This window comes from Mytilus edulis, chromosome 7, assembly GCF_963676685.1.
Source record: "Mytilus edulis chromosome 7, xbMytEdul2.2, whole genome shotgun sequence".
Classification (NCBI taxonomy): domain Eukaryota; kingdom Metazoa; phylum Mollusca; class Bivalvia; order Mytilida; family Mytilidae; genus Mytilus; species Mytilus edulis.
Window position 1 is genome coordinate 88,328,362 of NC_092350.1, and position 22,346 is coordinate 88,350,707.

General features: G+C 33.5%; 2 protein-coding genes across 2 annotated transcripts in view; both read right to left on the reverse strand.

Moving 5' to 3' along the window:
- LOC139483478 (uncharacterized) overlaps positions 1-22,346 on the reverse strand; it is a 766,788-nt gene that overhangs the window by 226,378 nt on the left and 518,064 nt on the right. The gene's annotated exons all lie outside the window — the stretch shown is intronic.
- The window catches only part of LOC139482719 (uncharacterized), a 63,449-nt gene that overhangs the window by 33,314 nt on the left and 7,789 nt on the right, over positions 1-22,346 (reverse strand). The window contains exons 2-3 of the mRNA XM_071266785.1: positions 18,954-18,978; positions 3,556-3,795 (exon numbers count right to left, since the gene is read on the reverse strand). Coding sequence (XP_071122886.1) covers positions 3,556-3,795; positions 18,954-18,978 — 265 coding nt within the window. The remainder of the gene's footprint in view (positions 1-3,555; positions 3,796-18,953; positions 18,979-22,346) is intronic.

Consider the following 22,346-nt stretch of genomic DNA (forward strand, 5'->3'; position numbering starts at 1 on the left):
GAGGAGAAGATTTTTTGTAAAAGTTAACAGACAACCACAACAACGACAACGAACGCCAATTGATGAGAAAAGCTCACTTGGACCTTTTGGCCAGGTAAGCTCAAATTGCATTTATCAGTTTAAGACAAATATCGATACACTAGAGTTTTGACATTAGAATTGCACAGTGAACCAAAATGCTCTGTGGGCTACTTGTATACTATCACATAAGAATATATGTGGAATCTGGTTAAAAATTGTCATTTTTTATTTCGTTGCTGCGTCTCTTAAGCTCATGTTTAATGTTTTTGTTGAACCAATGTAAATATATAATGAACGAAAAATAATCTTAAATTTGCAAATTTAGATTTTTGTTAACGTCTTGACAAAGTGGTTGAACAGTTTTTGTACTTAGTTTTGCACTGTATCTGTTCATTCATGTCACATGAAATTAACAATGAAATAAACACAGTTTAAAGTCAATGACGTATACGAAATGACTGCACAATTACCAGAATACGTGAATATCAAAAGTTAAAAATAGAAAGCACAATGTTAATTTTTACACAAAATCTATACAGGCACATGAAAAACTTCTAAAGAAATGAGCTTTTTAGTAAGTTAGGCTTTTGAAAAGATGTTGTGATATCATGAAAAGCATAAAAAAAGTAAAGGGTGAATGAATGAAATGATAAACAAAATAATAAAATACATAACTTTTTAAAGAGATCATAATTTGCTTAAAACTGGCAAATTGACCTTTGGAATGAAAGAAGTCGATTAAATAATCATCATGTCTCTCAAAAAAAGAAGATTTGATATTGCATTTTAAAGAAATTAATAATTCTTAAATTTCAAATTTTACGTGATAATTAAGAAGTTCTGTGCACTCTGGTTTTCAAATATTTCTGAAGCAAGTACATTTTAGTCTTTTAATAAGATTGTTTTTTTCCCTTATTATTTTTTGTTATTTCAGAGTAACAATTTTCTAGGACAGAAACAACTTTTCCTAAATCTGAGCATGCACCTTATGCCATTTAACATGGTCTGTAAACTTTTATACGAAAGAAGAAAAAGTTAAATCATAAAATGAATTGTTTTCGTTTCAGCTATCTGTGAAAATTTGTGCAGACAGTCAGTAAACAAGAGGCTCCAAAGATTCAATTTATTGTTTCTTTCCATCTTTTATACATTTGTGTAGTATCTTTCCAAAAAAATGCAAAAATGGAAAAAATCATAATTTAAGGGCAACAGCTGACCTAAGGGCCAAATGAGGATTTCAACCAGGTTGACTTATTGGTTTATCTTATATCCTGACCATTTTTGAAATTATTATTGCTACCAATCTATCAAAGTTACTGCAAACAAATCATAAAATGGGTGAACATGGTCATTTAGGAGAATAAATTCAAGCTTTTTTGGCCCCCTTTTTGGCCCTTAATTCCTAAACTGTTGGCATCAAAACCTCCAAAATGAATCCAAACCTTCTACTTGTGGTATTAAATATTGAAGAACAATTTCAGAGCAATTGAAATACTTATACACAAGTTTTTATCCTGAAAGTAGAAAAATGCTTGTTTTGGGCCCCTTCTGCACCCCTTATTCCTAAACGGTTGGGACCATCATCCCCAAAATCAATCCCAACCTTCCTTTTGTGGTATTGAACCTTCTTATTTAATTTTAAAGAGATCCATTGACGTAAACTACAGTTGTTTTCCGGAAACCAATGTTTTTTGGACGACTCAGACGACGACATCATACCATTATACGATCCCAAAACATTTTTCGCGGTCGTATAAAAAAACGCATGTCAACAAGTAAGACAGAAATTAAAGTTTGCCAACATCACCGTATATAGCGTTCCTGTGTACTGTGCGGAGATTTAGAATTCCAATCCCAACTTTTCCTGAACCAAGTAAGTAGTATAAATTTTGTGGTTATAAGGCCTTTAGCTGGTAGTGTTTGGAGTTGCCTGGTAGACTGCAGATGTCATAGGCTAAATCCCTACTTATTTAAACCAAAGATTATGTGTTTCTCGGCAAAGCATGCGGTATTGAGGGATAATTGCATAGACCTGGTTTTTATTTATGGGTAAAACAAATAATCAATTTTGTGAAATGTGTTGCTTGAGTTTCGGTAGTCTATTGTGATATCACATTTTTATTCAATTGTTAAGGTTTTTACACTGCTTTTTCCTCTTTTTTAATGCAAACTCGGTTGGCACATTGATAGATAAAACATATCAAATATCAAAACAAGTAAAAGAAAATATCATAAATAGAAAACATTGGCCCCGAGGTTTTATCTTAACTTCCGGATATCATGGAATTATGATATGAGAGAATTTGTTAGAAATCCACTTTCAATAACAAATACAATAAAAAATCCAGTTAGACGACTGTAGTTGTCTTAAAGAGCTTTTTCATGTCCATGAGTTGATTAAGTATATACATCTGTAAATTAAAATGTTAGATGTGACTGTCAAGTATTTAGTCTTTGCTTGAAAATTGTTATGTTCAAAACTGTTTCAGAAAATAAAAAATACCTAATTATTATCAAAATTTCAAACAGTTTGTTTAAGGTTAAACATTGCGTCATTGGCAGTTGTACAACAACAACATGTCAATATTTGTTTTCTTCTTTTCTTTTTATGCTTTATTTTTATATCATGTTTATTTCTGTCCTTATATTTAAAATTGTATGTGAAAAATGAACAAACCACTCTGTATTTCTGAACGTATTTCCTTTTTTACATGGAAAGTTTTGCATCGCTTGTTGACACCGGGAAAAGGTTCTTTTAGACACATCTGCGTTTCAAGTCGTCAAAACTATTTTTTGAAAAGACCCCTCAAAGGGATCGTTTCCAAGGCGCTCGTTGTTAGAAAAATGTGGTTTTTTTTTATATAGATTAGACCGTTGGTTTTCCCGTTTGAATGGTTTTACACTAGTAATTTTGGGGCCCTTTATAGCTTGTTGTTTCGGTGTGAGCCAAGGCTCCGTGTTGAAGGCCGTACATTGACCTATAATGATTTACTTTTTTTAAATTGTTATTTGGATGGAGGGTTGTCTCATTGGCACTCACACCACATCTTCCTATATCTAATTAAACTCCGCACTGTTAAAGGGCCGAGTCACCTTAAATCTTTTAAAATAGATTGAGAATGTGTCCATGGGACACACATGATGCCCTGTTTGCATATAATGTTATAAAGGGACATAACTCAAGAACGTTAAAAGGGACGTCACCAAAATTCAAAAAATTGTTGTTAGTTTTGTGGTAATGATCATAGTATATCAGTTTCAAACAAGAATGTGTCCATAGTATATGGATGTCCTACTCGCACTATCATTTTCTATGTTTAGTGGAACGAGTAATTGGCGTGACAATCTAATTTGGTATTTATGCTTCTCTGCAAAGCATGCGGTATTGAGGGATAATTGCATATACCTGGGTTTGGTGGGGTAAAATTTTCAAGTATTGTTTCCCAATAATGCTTGGACAGACGTTCAGAAGGACCGGGGTAACACTTAATTCCCCCTCCAATGCGGGAGGGGCATAAACAAACATGCTCTTACCTGGATTTATAAGAATCCATTCTCTTGTTTGGACGTCAAGACCACAGCGACCTTCTAGAAGCGAGATACCATCTGTAGGATGTCTCCCTTCGGGAATGACGTCCCCCACTAATAGCTTCACCAGAGTAGTTTTTCCGACGGCGAACTGGCCAGTCACCATACAGCGCATGTCATACGATTCGTAGGTACCTTTACCCGTTAAACGATTTAACTGTTGTTTTTTCTTCAAGTTGTTATATTCTGTAAAAATGACATGAATATGTTTTACTTAAATTATATGAATACCAATGGTATCCGGGGGGAAAAGATGATAAAATTAATGAGTAATGTGTCCATGGGACACAGATGATGCCCCCGCTTGCTTATATTGTTAATACAAAGGGACACAACTCAATAACAGTAAAAGTGATGCTACCCAAATTCATACTTGATCGGAGTTTTGAGGTAATAAGCATTGTGTATTAGCTTCATCACAAGTTGTAAAAGGCAAACTTAAGTTAGAGAACGGAAACGATAATTTAAGCAACTTTTCCATTTGTAAAGGGGCGTAACTCTAGAATGGTAAAAGTGATGCCACCTGCATTCAAACTTGATCTGTGTTTTGTGGTAATAACCACTGTTTATAAGTTTCATACAATTAAGTTGAGACCAACTAAAGTTTAGAGCGGTATACCAATTTAGGGACGTATGTACGGCGCGACTGACAAACAAGGGTACACCTTAATGTCCCCAAAACAATGTACTAAATATACAAATGAACAGTACAACTGACTATACCAACTAAAATGAATTATGAATATAACATTGACTGGCAGGGACATTACTTAACTAGAGGCTCTCAAGAGCCTGTGTCGCTCACCTTGGTCTATATGCATATCAAACAATGGACACAGATAAATTCATAACAAAATTGTGTTTTGATGATGGTGATGTGTTTGTAGATCTTACTTTACTGAACATTCTTGTTGCTACAATTATCTCTATCTATAATGAACTTGGCCCAGTATTTACAGTGGAAAATAAATTCTAAAAATCTACAAAAATTTATACAAAAAGTAAAAAAAAGACTATAAAGGGCAATAACTCCTTAAGCTGTCAACTGACCATTTCGGTCATGTTGACTTATTTGTAAATCGTATTTTGCTGAACATTATTGCTGTTACAGTTTATCTCTATCTATAATATTATTTAAGATAATAATCAAAATCCGCAAAATTTCCTTAAAATTACCAATTCAGGGGCAGCAACCCAACAACGGGTTGTTCTATTCATCTGAAATTTTCAGGGCAAACTATCTTCAAAGTAAGACAACTGTATAGTTTTTTTTATAACTTCCATCTTTTGCGTGATTTAAATAATGAAACGTTCTCAAAATTAATAAAAGAAAACCTACTAAATTGATGAAAACATTCAACAGTCAGAGCTCAAACATTAACAAGTCGATTTTTGTTTTTTGACTCACTTAATTCAATGAAATGCTCCACAAAGCGCAGCTTGATACGACCGCAGAGGTCGAACCGTAAACAGGTGGGGCAAGTATGGACACAACATTCAAGCTTGATACAGCTCTGAATTTGGATTGTGATTAAATATATAAGACACATCATGGGTTTCTAACACAGAATGAATGTGGTCTAAGAACTTAAAAATTTTAAATTGGACATTTAGCTATTTTTTATTTTATAATGAATTTTCTTTATTGTAACAAATAAACTAGCACAAAATGTATGAACAAAGGTTAACAGAATGGCATATATACACAAAGGAAGTATAATAAGTAATAAAACAACAATTGAATATATGATGGTGCAACAATAGGTTTAAAAGAAATAATAATCTTATAATATTGGAATCTTATTTGTTCTTGTAATATCTATTAGTGATGTTTCAATCAAAATTCGACATTTATTATTTATTCTATAACAGGGGCCCCGGGACTCCAGTATTTGTTATATTCCTCTACAGAGAGGTTTTTAAATGAAATGCTTTTTTTCTAAGTTCAAGTGTTCCTTAAATAGTTTTTTTAAAGCATTTAAATTTGGCAAAACTTCTTGTAATTTTGTTCGGAAAATGTAGTATTTTGAAAGCAGGATATTCTTATTTTTAACAAAATTCAATTTAACATGTTCATAGATACCAAAGAGAATAATCATAATATTCAATCACAGTTCAATATTTGTCATTTCAAATATCCAGATTTTTCGTGAAAGCCAGAGATAGGCGACCATCGGACAGCTACAAAATAAATGTTCTATGGTCTCTGGTCTTTCTTTGCAAAATGTACATATGTTGCAACTATCTATTTTCTTCTTGTAAAGTAGTGAATTAGTTCCTAAACTTCTATGGATAATTATATATTGGAGCCAGCAAAGTTTAGTGCTTCTAGTATATTTTGTACACGAAGTGTGTATTTTTTTCCAGTTAATACCGGTCATATTAAGATGGTTCTCCCATTTTTCCCTTGCAGCAAAAGTAATATATTTCTCATTCAATACTAATTGTACATGTTCTTTGAACCTTTTTTTTTATTCAAAGAAGATACTTATGTTAAAAGGTAGTATTACTTCAATATTGATCGTGTTTAACCACTCATTAAAAGAGTGTGCTTTTCCATAGTTATATGTAAAATATTTGGCCTAAATTGATATAGTTGTTAAAAAATTTGAAATGACCTAACCTCCAAATTCCAGCGTTTGCCCAGTTTTTATAGTAGACACTTGAACCACCAATTGTAATGTTTTCTACCTCCCATAAAGAAGAAAATATAATTTCATCACTTCATTTAGGTTTCTAGAGTGATTAAGGCTTTCCCTGACCTTTTTAATGACCTTTTAATGCGCCCAATATAACTTAAATCAATAAAATGTTTTTGCTCAACAATAGAGACTAGTCTCACCCATTTTGAATTCGAATTATACATCCGTCTTATCCATGTAAGTTTCAGTCCCTGTCTAAATGCTTTTAAATTTAGCATTTTAAACCACCCATATAATAATCTTGACATAAAAGATCTCGTTTGACCTTATCTGGTTTATTATTCCAGATAAAAGCATACATTTTATTTGTTAAATTACATAAAAGAGGGACGAAAGATACCAGAGGGACAGTCAAAATCATAAATTGAAAAAAAACTGACAATGCCATGCCTAAAAATTAAAAGGACAAACAGGCAAACAATAGTTCACATGACACAAGATAGAAAACTAAAGAATAAACACGAACCCCACCAAAAACTAGTTGTTCCGGATGGGTAAGCAGATCCTGCTCCACATGTTGTACCTGTCGTGTTGTTTATGAGATAACAAATCAAGTAAATAATCTAATTCAGTAGGTCACATTACATATTCTCATCTGGACTATGGATAGATAGAAACAGATGATTTAATTAAGATATGACCAAAGTTTTAAAAAGTTTTCAAAATGGTAATCTTTCCAAAAGGGTGAGATACTGTTTTGACATTTTTTTCAAAGTGTTGTCTATATAATCATAAACTGGCCTATAGTTTAAATTAATCATTCTGTCTAGTCAACTGAAAAAAAGTCATTCCAAGGAGCTTAAATGTACTGGAGCCCCATTTCAATCCCCACTTAACACAAATTTGATCCAGGCTATGTTTTTGCTTCCTATCCAAAAAACACTTGTTTTTTCTATATTAATATTACGTCCCGATATTTCAGGATACAATAAGGGAACACAAAGAGATGCATCGACGGATTCAGGCGAGCCATCTAATACCAATGATGAATCATCTGCATATTGAGAAAGTACAAATTCTGTGTCATCTATAGTAATACCCTGTATCTCCTTACTATTTCTTACCAAAATGCCTAATATTTCTGCACATAACTAGAAAATATACGGGGATTAAAGATCTTTCTGTCTTAAGCCTCTCTCTACAGTGAAGAATTCTGACAGAAAAGAGTTTTGTGTCACTGCAGCTGTTATATTGTTATAGAAGGTTTTAACCCAGGATATAAGTGATTCCCCAAAATCAAAATATCTTAATGTATCATAAAGAAAGAAATGACCATGATATGGAATCGAATGCTTTCTCAAAATCAATCAGCAAGAGAATTCCTGGAATATTTCTTTCTTCAGTAAAATGTAAAATATCATATATATATCGATAATTTTCACCTATATATCTACCATAAACAAAACCAGTTTGATCAAAACGTATTAATTTTGACAAAACAGATTTTATTCTCTTTAATATACAGCTTGATGACAATTTATATGTAGAATTTAGAAGAGTAATAGGTCTCCATTTTTTTAAGAAATTGTTCTGGTTTACAATCTTTTAGAATACATGTCATCACTCCCTGCCTCTAGGTGACAGACATTTGACCCTTCCCATATCTAAAATTTACCAATATCAATCCAAAACAATAAAAATAATTCTGCAGTGTAACCATCAGATCCTGGACTATTGTTATTTTTCATTCTCTTTTATAATGCTGCAGTTAATTTAGAAAAACTAATATTTCCCTCCAATAACTGCTTTTCATCCTCGCTAAGCTTCGGTATATCATCATAACAGTTGTCCCGTGTTAAATCAACCCTTTTCAAAGATCTTGTTTTTTATCAAGTTTCCCATAAAACACCCGGGTCTGATTTGAAATTTCTTTTTGTTCTTCCACTATATATGGTATTTCTGTGAGTAAAGTTTCGAAGAAAAAAAACTGGTCATCAACAGTAAATTCAATTTCAGAGTTGTCAATATTTTGTAAATTTTCATCTCTATATATCTTTGTGGTATATTGTTCTTTTACTGTACTTTTTTTTTTTTATCTTTAACATAGTCAGTATCAAGAAGAAGGGAATTATTAAATTTCAAAAGGCCTCTGCCTTTTATAAATTCATTAATCTTGAAAGAAAAGATCACTGGTGAATGATCACACCTGTAACTATTATCAATTTTAACATCACTAACAAAGTGAAACATATTATCAGAAGTCAGAAAAAAGACGAAACAAGATTGTTTTCCTCCAAGTATATATTTTCACATTGGGGTATAATTCTCTAAATGGATCAACTAGATTAACGCGCAGTAGTATAGAGTCAGATAAAGGGTGTTCATGAGCGAAATATTTTGTTTTTATTAAGGTTGTATGTCTATACGATAATACTTAGCAGGGTTCATTTCAGTTTATCAAATGTTATGACAAACACAACCATTATTCCTATTTATTATTTTAGGAAGTACACATAGGGAGCAGTTAATTCCGGCCTACCATGTTTCAGACAATTAACACTGTAACCGCAATAAAAAAAGACTAGAGCGACGGTGATTTTACAAATCAGGATTACGCTCGAGATTAAACAACATTAAAAAAACCTTGCTAATATTTTTTATATAAAATTGTCTACATAAAATCACGAGAATCTTACATAATCAAACGATAAGTTTACTTTAGTATTTAAAATTATATCAATATACTTTATTTCAGTTGTATCTATCGTGCAGCATTATTTTAAACAAGGATACCCCATTTGCTGACCAAATTCATCTTTCAGTCCCGTTGCTGCCTGACATGGTTTAACATATACTCCCACATGTAATGCTCAAAACTACTATAAACTTGAATCGTTCTTTTCTTTCTTTTTTGTTTCATTTCCTTTAGTGAGCATGAAAAAAGTAAAATCACAAAAATACTGAACTCGGAGGAAAATCAATTTGGGTGGTCCATACTCACATGGCAAAATCAAATAAAAAAACACACCAAAAACCAATTGACAAGAACTTTCATATTCCTGACTTGGTACAGGCATTTTCAAAAGTAGAAAATGGTGGATTAAACCTGGTTTTATAGCGCTAACCCTCTCACTTTGATGACAGTCTCATCAACATCTGCTATATAAACAATGCTGGATTTGAACATTCATATTGAAAAACGTCACAATATTCGAACGTCATGCAAAACCATCGAAATTCAGCGAAAAGACCATCGCACTTTTGCGAGAACCATCGCACTTTTGCGTGGACCATCGCACTTCAGCGAGACCATCGCACTTCACCGCCCCCATCGCACATCCGAGTCCTACATATATCATCTAAATAAGCCTATTATGTACACTATTTTAAGACTGTTAGAGTTGGTTTATTTACTGCATGTAGATATTGAAGTTTCTATGTTTGTCCTTTAATTGTATTTATGTATTAACAAGAATGTGTCCGAAGTACATATATGCCCCATCTGCACTATCATTTTATATGTTAACTGGACCGTGAAAATGGGATAAAATATTTAATTTGGCATTAAAATTAGAAAGATCATATCATAGAGAACAGGTTTACTAAGTATCAAGTTAATCGGAACGAACGGACGAACGAACGGACAAACGAACGGACGAACGTACAGACGAACAAAGGGACGGATGCACAGACCAGAAACCATAATGCCTATAAATGGGGCACAAAAACTCTTGTGTCAAATTTACAAATTTATATGATCCTTTGTCTATTTAAAAAAGCAAAGATGTTTCATACTAATTATATCTCTAATACAATCAAGTATCAATATTCTTTCTGAGATGTAGCTGTAAATATATAAGATGTATCTAAACGTTAATATTTCTCTAACTGACTGACTTCAAATGTAGTATCACTCTTGATCAAAAGCAATACTTTTGCATCCCATTGGAAATCAAGTTTAAACCAGATGCTCCGCAGGGCGTAGCTTTATACGACCGCAGAGGTTGAACCCTGAACGGTTGGGGCAAGTATGGACACAACATTCAAGCTGGATTCAGCTCTAAATTTGGATTGTGATTAAATAGTTGACACAGCATAGGTTTCTGACACAGAATGAATGTGTTCTAATGAAATTAAAATTTTTGTTTTCTCTTAGAGCAATTCACTATGCTGTTGAATATTATTCCTCTCAAAAAAAATGTTTGAAGAAATTTTCTTTTTATTTATGAAATTTCAAATGAGAAAATTGAACCCAATTTTTTTAATCACATCCCCCTTTCCCTTATTCCAAAACTAATCTCAATTAAAATTTCTAATGGAGTTTGCAACAATTACTACTCATTTAAATACATCATAAAATATTATTAAGATGTAAAAAAACTGCTTGTTATCACTGACGGGTAAAGATTATTTTAATTTATCAGTTGGTAGTAAAAAGTGAATATACATTGTATATTGTATATATAACAAAGATTTAAGTTGATTGTGGACAAAGAAAGATAACTCCAAATAAAAAAAATTCTTACAATTAGATATTTCTTGCTTACTATTCTGGACAAAGAAAGATAACTCTAATTAAAAACAAAATTTCTATTTCACAATATTTTGCAATAAGATATTTCTTGCCATTGCGCAATACTGTGCAATTGAAAAGACTTGCTATTGCACAAAACTTAATATAATAATTTTAGATCCTGATTTGGACCAACTTGAAAACTGGGCCCAGAATCAAAAATCTAAGTACATGTTTGGATTCAGCATATCAAAGAACCCTAAGATTTCAATTTTTGTTAAAATCAAACTAAGTTTAATTTTGGACCCTTTGGACTTTATTGTAGACCAATTTGAAAACAAGACCAAAAATGAGGAATCTACATACACAGTTAGATTTGGCATATCAAAGAACCCCATTTATTCAATTTTTGATGAAATCAAACAAAGTTTAATTTTGGACCCCGATTTGGACCAACTTGAAAACTGGGCTGATAATCAAGAATCTAAGTACATTTTTAGATTCAGCATATCAAAGAACCCAACCGATTAATTTTTTGTCAAAATCAAACGAAGTTTAATTTTGGACCCTTTGGACCTTAATGTAGACCAATTTGAAAACGGGACCAAAAGTTAAAAAATATACACAGTTAGATTCGGCATATCAAAGAAACCCAATTATTCAATTTTGATGAAATCAAACAAAGTTTAATTTTGGACCCTTTGGGCCCCTTATTCCTAAACTGTTGGGACCAAAACTCCCAAAATCATTACCAACCTTCCTTTTATGGTCATAAACCTTGTGTTTAAATTTCATAGATTTCTATTTACTTATACTAAAGTTATGGTGCGAAAACCAAGAAAAATGCTTATTTGGGTCCCTTTTTGGCCCCTAATTCCTAAACTGTTGGGACCTAAACTCCCAAAATCAATACCAACCTTCCTTTTGTGGTCATAAACATTGTGTTTAAATTTCATTATTTTGTATATACTTAATCTAAAGTTATTGTGCGAAAACCAAGAATAATGCTTATTTGGGCCCTTTTTTGGCCCCTAATTCCTACACTATTGAAACCAAAACTCCCAAAATCAATCCCAACCTTTCTTTTGTGGTCATAAACCTTGTGTCAAAATTTCATAGATTTCTATTAACTTAAGCTTAAGTTATAGTGCGAAAACCAAGAAAATGCTTATTTGGGCCCTTTTTGGCCCCTAATTCCTAAAATGTTGGGACCAAAACTCCCAAAATCAATACCAACCTTCCTTTTGTGGTCATAAACCTTGTGATAAAATTTTATAGATTTATATTCACTTTTACTAAAGTTAGAGTGCGAAAAATAAAAGTATTCGGACGACGACGACGACGACGACAACGACGACGACGACAACGACGACGACGACAACGACGACGACGACAACGACGACGACGACGCAGCCAACGTGATAGCAATATACGCCGAAAATTTTTTCAAAATTTGCGGTCGTATAAAAACATAAAAACTAACAATCGAAACAGACTGCACATCATGCGTGTGTGTATGCATATCACATTAATGAGTTAGTTTCAGCATAGACTGTGCAAAACTTATTATAGTATGGTCACTGCATTATAATGTACATGTATCATAAACACAAACAGATCAGATAATTTCAAAAAAAGCATCTCATTCTGAAATAAGAATAAACATTACTTTAAAAGTGGTCTATACTTTATATATTCTAACTTAAACTCATTTGTGTCAGTCTGTATCTGATGGCAAAAAGTAAAATCACATAAATACTGAACTCAGAGGAAAATCCAATCGGAAAGTCCATAATCACATGAACAAATCAAATGACAAAACACATGAAAAAACGTATGGACAAGAACTGTCATATTTCTGAGTTGGTACAAGCATTTGTAACTTGCAGTACAATTTCAGAGAGATCCATACACTTGAACACAAGTTTATGTCTGGAAACTAGAAAAAATGTTTGTTTTAGCCCCTTTTCGGCCCCAAATTCCTAAACGTTAAGGGCAATAACCCCCAAACTCAAACCCAGCTTTAACTTTGTGATATGGAACTTTATAATAGAATTTCAGAAAGATCCATACACCAATACACAAGATATAGTCCTGAAAATAGAACCAGAAGCTCCGCAGGGCGCAGCTTAATATGATCACAGAGTTTGAACCCTGAACGGTTGGGGCAAGTATGGACACAAAATTCAAGCTGGATTCAGCTTTCAATTTGGATAGTGATTTAATAGTTGACACAGCATAGGTTTCTGACACAGAATGAATGTGGTCTAATGAACTTAAAAATTTGTTTTTGCCTTTGAACAATTCACTATGCTGCTGAATATTAATCCTCTCAAAAAAATGTTTGAAGAAATTTTCTTTTTATTTATGAAATCTGAAATGAGAAAAATTTACCCCCCCCCCCCCTATTTTCTATTTACTGATACTAAAGTTATTGAACGAAAACCAAGAATAATGCTTATTTGGGCCTTTTTTTGGCCCCTAATTCCTAAACTGTTGGAACAAAAACTCCCAAAATCATTCCCAACCTTCCTTTTGTGGTCATAAACCTTGTGTTAAATTTCTTAGATTTCTATTTACTTATACTAAAGTTATAGTGCGAAAACCAAATGTCTTCGGACGACATTGACGACGACCAGACAACGACGCCAACGTGATACCAATATACGACCAAAAAAAATTCAATTTTTGCGGTCGTATAAAAATGCTTGTTTTTTGCCCCTTTTTGGGAATTAATTCCTAAAATATTGAGGCAATTACCCCCATAATCAATCCCAGAACTGCCTTTGTGGTATGGTACCTTGCAGTACAATTCCAGAGAGATCCATACACTTGAACACAAGTAATTGTCTGGTAACTAAAAACATGCTTATTGTTGGCCCCTTTTTGGCCCCTAAATTCCTAAACGTGTTGGGCATTTACCCCCAAACTCAGTTCAAGCTTTCCCTTTGTGATATGGAACCTTGTAGTACAATTGCAGAAAGATCTATGCGTTTACACACAAGTAATGGTCATGAAACTAGAAAAAAATGCTTGTTTTTTTGCCCCTTTTTGGCCCCTCATTCCTAAAATATTGAGGCAATTACCCCCATCAATACCAGCCTTCCTTTTGTGGTATGGTACCTTGTAGTACAATTTCAGACAGATCTATACGATTGAACACAAGTTAGTGTCTGGAAACTAGAAACATGCCTATGTTTGGCCCCTGTTTAGCCCCAAACTAAATTCCAGCTTTCCCTTTATGATATGGAACCTTGTAGAACATTTTCAGAAAAGTCCATGCCAGGTAGACATGAACAGCTAACAATTCTTCAATACAAAAAATACAGTTGATTTATTGCTTATAAATCACGAAAAACAGACAAAAACACAAACACGAAACACTAAGCAATGGACCGTGAAAATGAGGTCAAAGTCAAATAAAATGTGCGTAACAGACATATAGATTACGAAATATTTCCATACACCAAAATATATAGTTGACCTAATGCATAAAGTATTTGAAAAATAGACCAAAACTCAAAAACTTAACTTTGACCACTGAACCATGAAAATGAGGTCAAGGTCAGATTACACCTGTCAGTTACACATCTACACCTTACAATCATTCCATACACCAAATATAGTAGACCTATTGCATATAGTATAAGAAAAACAGACCAAAACACAAAAACTTTACTATAACCACTGAACCATGAAAATGAGGTCAAGGTCAGATGACACCTGCCAGTTGGACATGTACACCTTACAGTCCTTCCATACACCGAATATACTAGACCTATTGCTTATGGTATCTGAGATATGGACTTGACCATCAAAACTTAACCTTGTTCACTGATCCATGAAATGAGGTCGAGGTCAAGTGAAAACTGTCTGACGGGCATGAGGACCTTGCAAGGTACGCACATACCAAATATAGTTATCCTATTACTTAAAATAAGAGATAATTTAACATTACAAACAAGAATGTGTCCATAGTACACGGATGCCCCACTCGCACTATCATCGTACATATTCACTGGACCGTGAAATTGGGGTCAATACTTTAATTTGGCATTAAAATAAGAAAGATCATATCATAGTTAACATGTGTACTAAGTTTCAAGTTGATTGGACTTCAACTTTATCAAAAACTACCTTGACCAAAAACTTTAACCTGAGCTTCACACTATATTTTTCTTTGTTCAGTGGACCATGAAATTGGGGTCAATACTTTAATTTGACATTACAATTAGAAAGATCATACCATAGGGAACATTTGTACTAAGTTTCAAATTGATTGGACTTCAACTTTATCAAAAACTACCTCGACCAAAAACTTTAACATGAAGCGGGACGAACGAACGGACGAACGAATGAACGGACGAATGGAGGCACAGACCAGAAAACATAATGCCCCTCTACTATCGTAGGTGGGCCATAAAAATCCTAACTTTTTTTCAAGTAGTCACTGAACCATGAAAATGACGTCATGGCCATTGGACATTTGACTTGACGGAAACTTTGTAACATGACGCATCCATATACAAAGTATGAAGCAACCAGGTCTTCTACCTTCTAAAATATAAAGTTTTTAAGAAATTAGCTAACGCCACCGCCGGATCACTATCCCTATGTCGAGCTTTCTGCAACAACAGTTGCAGGCTCGACAAAAATGTATTTTTTTTTTAAATTTACTTTCATTTTCAGGCTTATTTTAGTCAGAGGATGACAGACTTGTTTAGGTTTATTTATGTTTATGAATTTATTTATAATTTTAGTTGGTAGCCAAAGTGCACCACGTATGACAACATAAACCTTCCAGAGAGTTTAAATCTAAATCAGTATATCACATTATTCAATTGAACATTTTTACTTAACATGGATTACTTTCTTCATTATGTTTGTTTACAGATGGTTGCATTGTAAAGTAAATAAACATTATTTCGTTTTTTTAGGCTCTCTTGCATATTTTTTCTTACAAGACAAAGCATTGTTTTTCAATGTTCATGTAGATGCTTGACCTTTTTATGAATATGCATGGGTCTTGAAGTTGACCAATTTTTATAACGTATTGACTTGTATCAGTCCTCAAAGTTTAATGAAAACTGCTCTAACCACTTTAAGGATATTATCCAAAAACTTGAAAATCATCCCATTTTTTATGAATAAAATCTTATAACTCGGAAACGTTAAATCGAAAATTGGTTAAAGCGTTTTTGAGTTAATGTCCGACATGATGACTACGGACGGACGGACGGACAGGCAGACGGTCAACGGTGTGCTATAATACGTCCTGTAAGCATGTAAACGGGCGTATAAACATTATTGTTTCAGGTGCAATTTCTGCAAAATGGGCTGTCCCATTCGTTTGAAAAAAATATTTTCAAAATATCTATATACTGTCTTTTCATCAATAACAAAAGCTTATTTCCAGGTCTCATAAAATTCCATGAAGTTCTGACAAAGTTAATGATTAAAAAACTTTTAACTACTGACTGAACCTAAATGTGGACACATTCAACATAATTAATATGAGCTTGTTATGTCTCGCTTCAGCCATAAATGTCATCACCTTGATATAAAACCAGTACTATGAATTTGGGAGTTCAAATAAAGAAAGAGTTTCTCTTTGCCTTAAAAATGCATAAGGGATTCCGCAGAATCCTGAGTCTCGCCTGTGATTATTGCTATTCGTGAACTGTTGACTTAAAAAGTGAGTTCATTTATAAGAAATTCAAACATTCTCTTTATATGCTATTTCATGGTCCTGAAGCTTAGTTTCTGTTCAAGTTTCATAAGAATCCATGAAGATTTAAACATTCATCATGTCATAAAAGTTTAATCCTAAACTGTCTGTAAGTGTTAACTGTAAAGAGTCATTCTATCAGAGAAAAAAAATCAAAAGTTTGCTTCAGACATTATCTTTTAATCAGCAAAAATCTTGTACCAAAGTTTCATAAAGTTTTATGAAGGTTTGATAAAGTAATTGATGTGTAACAAACTCCAGACTGTATCCATTTGTTAACTGCAAAATAAACTTAAGTCCATTTATATGTTAAATACATACAAATGAAAATATTTTTTTTCAAAATTTTGTTTCCGGGTCATAATAAAGTCTGTCCACATTTCCTAAAACTCCAACTAGATTTGATACAGTTATTGATGTCTAAAAAAAATTTAACCACAGACTGAACCTAAATGTTGACGACGGCGAAGACGAAATCTAGGATCCCTATGTCTCACTTTCATGAAATTACTTTTCGTAAAACTTATAAAATTTCAAAGGCTCGACAAAAATCATACAATAATGTTTACCGGAAGCTAAAAATCATTTTACAAGTAAAAAAATAAAACAGATTTCTGCCATTTTAATCTTTCCGTCTTTGATGCAGTTATATAACAAATGTTTGTATCAATTAATCTGAGTTCTGTTTATCTATCATACATGTCATATACTTTCAATATGCGATTTCGAATTCTCCTTGATCAATTATCAAGGTTGAAAAAGTGCTTTTTTCTGGGTTGTTTCCCAATGTTTTTGACGGTTTGTCATTACGTAAAAGTTATTATTGGTGTTAAAATACCTCCTCACAAAAAGGATTTTAAAAGCCCATTGTCCGCTGTGGTGATTTATATTAAACATCCATATTTTAGTTATAGCTCTTTTATGGCATTAGGAACTTTAACTTTAATATTTTGTTTTTCAAAAAAGAAAATACGCAAATTCACACTCAGAAAAAAGTCACTTTATGAAAATAAGACTCAGTGAATGAAGAACAGATCAGACGAACATAATGGTATCTCAATATTCTCAAAAGCATTTCGCAAGTGGGTAATCATAAAGACACAAACAGGTCGTATATCGGTCAACCAATTTGTTATGATGACTGTAAAACTACATTTTGTAAGGTAGTGTTAATTTGTCAGTTTTCTCATAGCTCTGTTGAAGCGGACAGGTGTAAATATAACTCAAGCTACGAAATCACTGAAATAATTGTAATGTGGACAATCGTTCCTGGTGCAGAAAAAAATAGTACAGAAGATGTTTTTAAACAAACACAACGCAAGATCTGCCATAAAGACAAAATTCTGAAAATAACGAAAAGCTATAGCAATAATACTCTTTTCAGGATTTCTGATTTGGGACAGCACATGAATATACAGATATATGGAAGTTTTAAATTAGTGTTTTGATATCTCAACCCCCAACCTTCTTTTATTCACGATCAGAAGTTTAACAAAACAGACATCCAATAAAGGGCTGCGCTTTTGCGCATGATACGCCCGTTGCTCTTTTAACATTTATAAAAATGAAAAGGGAGCTTATGTTAATAGATATAAACAATTTATCAAAGTTGCATAAAATTTTGTGAAAGTGTTAGTTATTGTCCCAAAATTGGAAAATCACCCCTTTTTTAAGCATAAAAATTCATAACACGGAAATGTAAAATCTGAAATTTATAAAAATTGAAAGGGAGCTTACATCATTTGTACATCAATAGATAAAAACAATTCACCAAAGTTTCATGGACATTGGTGAAAGCCTTTTTGAGTTATTGTCCGAAGTGTTAAAAATCCCCTTTTTTTATGAATAAAGCCCAATAAATCCAAAACTTAAAATCTGAAATTTATAAAAATTGAAAGGGAGCTTAAATCAATAGATATAAACAATTCATCAAAGTTTCATGGACATTGATGAAAGCCTTTTTGAGTTATTGTCCGAAGTGTTGAAAATCCCCCTTTTTTTATGAATAAAGCCCCATAAATCCAAAACTTAAAATCTGAAATTTATAAAAATTGAAAGGGAGCTTACATCAATAGATATAAACAATTCACCAAAGTTTCATGGACATTGGTGAAAGCCTTTTTGAGTTATTGTCCGAAGTGTTGAAAATCCCCCCTTTTTTATGAATAAAGCCCCATAAATCCCAAACTTAAAATCTGAAATTAAAAAAAAACGAAAGGGAGCTTACGTCAATAATTATAAACAATTCACTTAAGTTTCATGGAAATTGGTGAAAGCGTTTTTGAGTTATTGTCCGAAGTGTGGACGACGGACGGACGGACAACGGTATACCATAATAGGTCCCGTCTAAAAGACAACGGGCGTATAAAAACTAACTATCAATACTAGTACAGGAAAAACACTTTATTCTTAAATAACGGTATGATAGACAAGAATACTGGCAGATAATAACTAGACTTACCTTCTGGAGTCTTTAACATGACAGTCTACAAAAGAATAAACAATCTGATGTTACATAACAATTCATAAACTTAGTGTGACAACGGTAAAATGTTAAGCCATTAAGACGAGAAAATCAATAGTCTGATATCGAGCAATCAATAATCGAAGTACAAATATATCAGACAGCAACCAAAACAATGGGTGAAGTACAGGCTTCAGACTTGGAACATGCACATACATAAAGTGGTGGTTAAACAGGTTTGTGAGTGCTCAATCCCCCTAAACTTGAGACAGTGGTGCAACAACACAACTCAATAACATATCAGTTTGAAAATATCTAACGCATCAGTTTGAAATGGACGAAAAGTGATGACAAAAACTGTTTTGGCCCTTCAGGACAGGTGAACTAAAAACCATGAAAAAATGTAAACATGACTATACACAATACTAGATATGGACAATGCCCCCAACTCCCTTTTCTGATCTACCACATGCACGAGTATAGTTCCACATATTTTAGATTTGACAAACAGTGATGTTGGCATACAACTTGAAATTGTTACGCTGTCTGCTAGACACAAATGATGCCTCCCCCTGACCATAGGAAATTATAAATTTAACACTATGTATGATGATGTAACTGTAGGAGGAGATAGCCAGACAAACCATGATCTCTTTATGCAGCTAGTACCAAAAACATGACTAAGTCCAACTACCTGTCATTCTCAGAATATTTGAAAACAAGAATGTGTCCAGAGTACATGAATGCCCCACTCGCACTATCATTTTCCATGTTCAGTGGACCGTGAAATTGGGGTAAAACTCTTATTTGGCATTAAAAATAGAAAGATCATATCATAGGGAACATGTGTACTAAGTTTGAAGTCGATTGGACTTCAACTTCATCAAAAACTACCTTGACCAAAAACTTTAACCTGGAGCGGGACAGACGGACGAACGTACAGACGGATGGAAGGACGCACAGACCAGAAAACATAATGCCCCTCTACTATCGTAGGTGGGGCATAAAAATAACAAGAGTGCACACGCTGAAATGTCTCGCCTTCTATACTAATCATTGATATTATGTTGATAGTCCTAAGTATAAAGCTAAGCTTTAATACAACTGTCACATAAACTTAACATTAACCAAGATAACTAAACAAAGACCAATGAACCTTGAAAATGAGGTCAAGGTCAGATGAACCATGCCAGGCAGACAGGTACAGCTAACAATGCTTCTATACAACATATATAGTTGACCTATTACTTATAGTTTAAGAAAAATAGACCAAAACACAAAAACTTAACACTGTGCAATGAACCGTGAAAATGAGGTCACGGTCAAATAAAACCTGCCCGACTAACATAAAGATCATAAAATATTTCCATACACCAAATATAGATGACCTATGGCATATAGTATTAGATAAAAAGACCAAAACTCAAAAACTTAACTTTGACCACTGAACCATGAAAATGAGGTCAAGGTCACATGACATCTGCCCGCTAGATAGGTACACCTTACAATCATTCCATACAACAAATATAGTAGACCTATTGCATATACTATGAGAAAAGTAGACCAAAACACAAAAATTTAACTATAACCACTGAACCATGAAAATGAGGTCAAGGTCAGATGACACCTGCCAGTTGGACATGTACACCTTACAGTCCTTCCATACACAGAATATACTAGCCCTATTGCTTGTAGTATCTGAGATATGGACTTGACCACCAAAACTTAACCTTGTTCACTGATCCATGAAATGAGGTCGAGGTCAAGTGAAAACTGTCTGACAGACATGAGGACCTTTCAAGGTACGCACATGTCAAATATAGTTATCCTATTACTTATAATAAGACAGAATTCAACATTACAAAAAATCTGAACTTTTTTTTCAAGTGGTCACTGAACCATGAAAATGAGGTCAAGGACATTGGACATGTGAGTGACGGAAACTTCGTAACATGAGGCATCTATATACAAAGTATGAAGCATCCAGGTCTTCCACCTTCTAAAATATAAAGCTTTTAAGAAGTTAGCTAACACCGCCGCCGCCGCCGCCGCCGCCGGATCACTATCCCTATGTCGAGCTTTCTGCAACAAAAGTTGCAGGCTCGACAAAAATCCTATGGCCATGCACACCTTTATTATGTTTATGAACATCCTACAAAATATTAAAGTTGTAACTCCAAAACTTTAGGAGGAGATAGCCGGACGAACAATGTATCCTAATCTGGACATATGAACGGACCAACAGACGGACGGACAGACAGACAGGGGTAAATAAATATGCTCCCTCGACATTTTGTCGCTGGGGCATAAAAACAATCAAAACAACATCTTTAAAATCTTTTACAAACCACAAAAAAGTCTATTTACATTATAAGGGTTGAGCATCTTCTTCTTGTTAATACTGTTATATTTGATTAGCATACAAATAAATCACAAAGGACAAGATTCATGTATTCATAGGACAAGGTATGATAAGGGGCAATGTTGCCTAATGACCACACAAAAGTACTTTTTTATCCAATGTTATCCATAAACAAGAATGTGTCCTCAGTACACGAATGCCCCACTCGCACTATCATTTTCCATGTTCAGTGGACCGTGAAATTGGGGTAAAAACTCTAATTTGGCATTAAAATTAGAAAGATCATATCATAGGGAACATGTGTACTAAGTTTGAAGTCGATTGGACTTCAACTTCATCAAAAACTACCTTGACCAAAAACTTTAACCTGGAGTGGGACAGACGGACGAACAGACAGACGGACGAACAGACAGACGGACGAACAGACAGACGGACGAACGGACGAACGGACGCACAGACCAGAAAACATAATGCCCCTCTACTATCGTAGGTGGGGCATAAAAAAATGAATTTCATACAACTCATATTAAGTCGACTCCTATACTGATATATTAAGAAACAATGTTTGCATGAAAAATCATATTGATTTTGTATCTAAATAATCCGTCAAAACAACCCGAGTTTTCCTTAGCAACGCATAGTTAGTTTTAAGTTAACAATTGAAGAACATTTAAAAAGATGTTTAGTACCACTGAGTGTAATTTTTAAGCTTGAAACGTGGAACTAAAGGATATTTATGAGTACCTTTAATGCAGGAGTGCAATTCTAATATAATTCTTATTGCAGTGTTTCCATGGTTACACATGAATGTATCCATGATATAATATCTTGCTCAGCAACCATCGCAAATCAGGTTTCAATTAATTTTTCTTCGCCCAAAGATTGAACAATTTAACTTAGATAAATGGAGAATGTGTCCATTGGCATAGGGACTCAGTTTCCCGGCTAACATATAAAGTTATACAGAGACATGATATCTCAAGAACTTTAAAAGTGACGCTACTAAAATTTGAACTTAAACTGAGTTT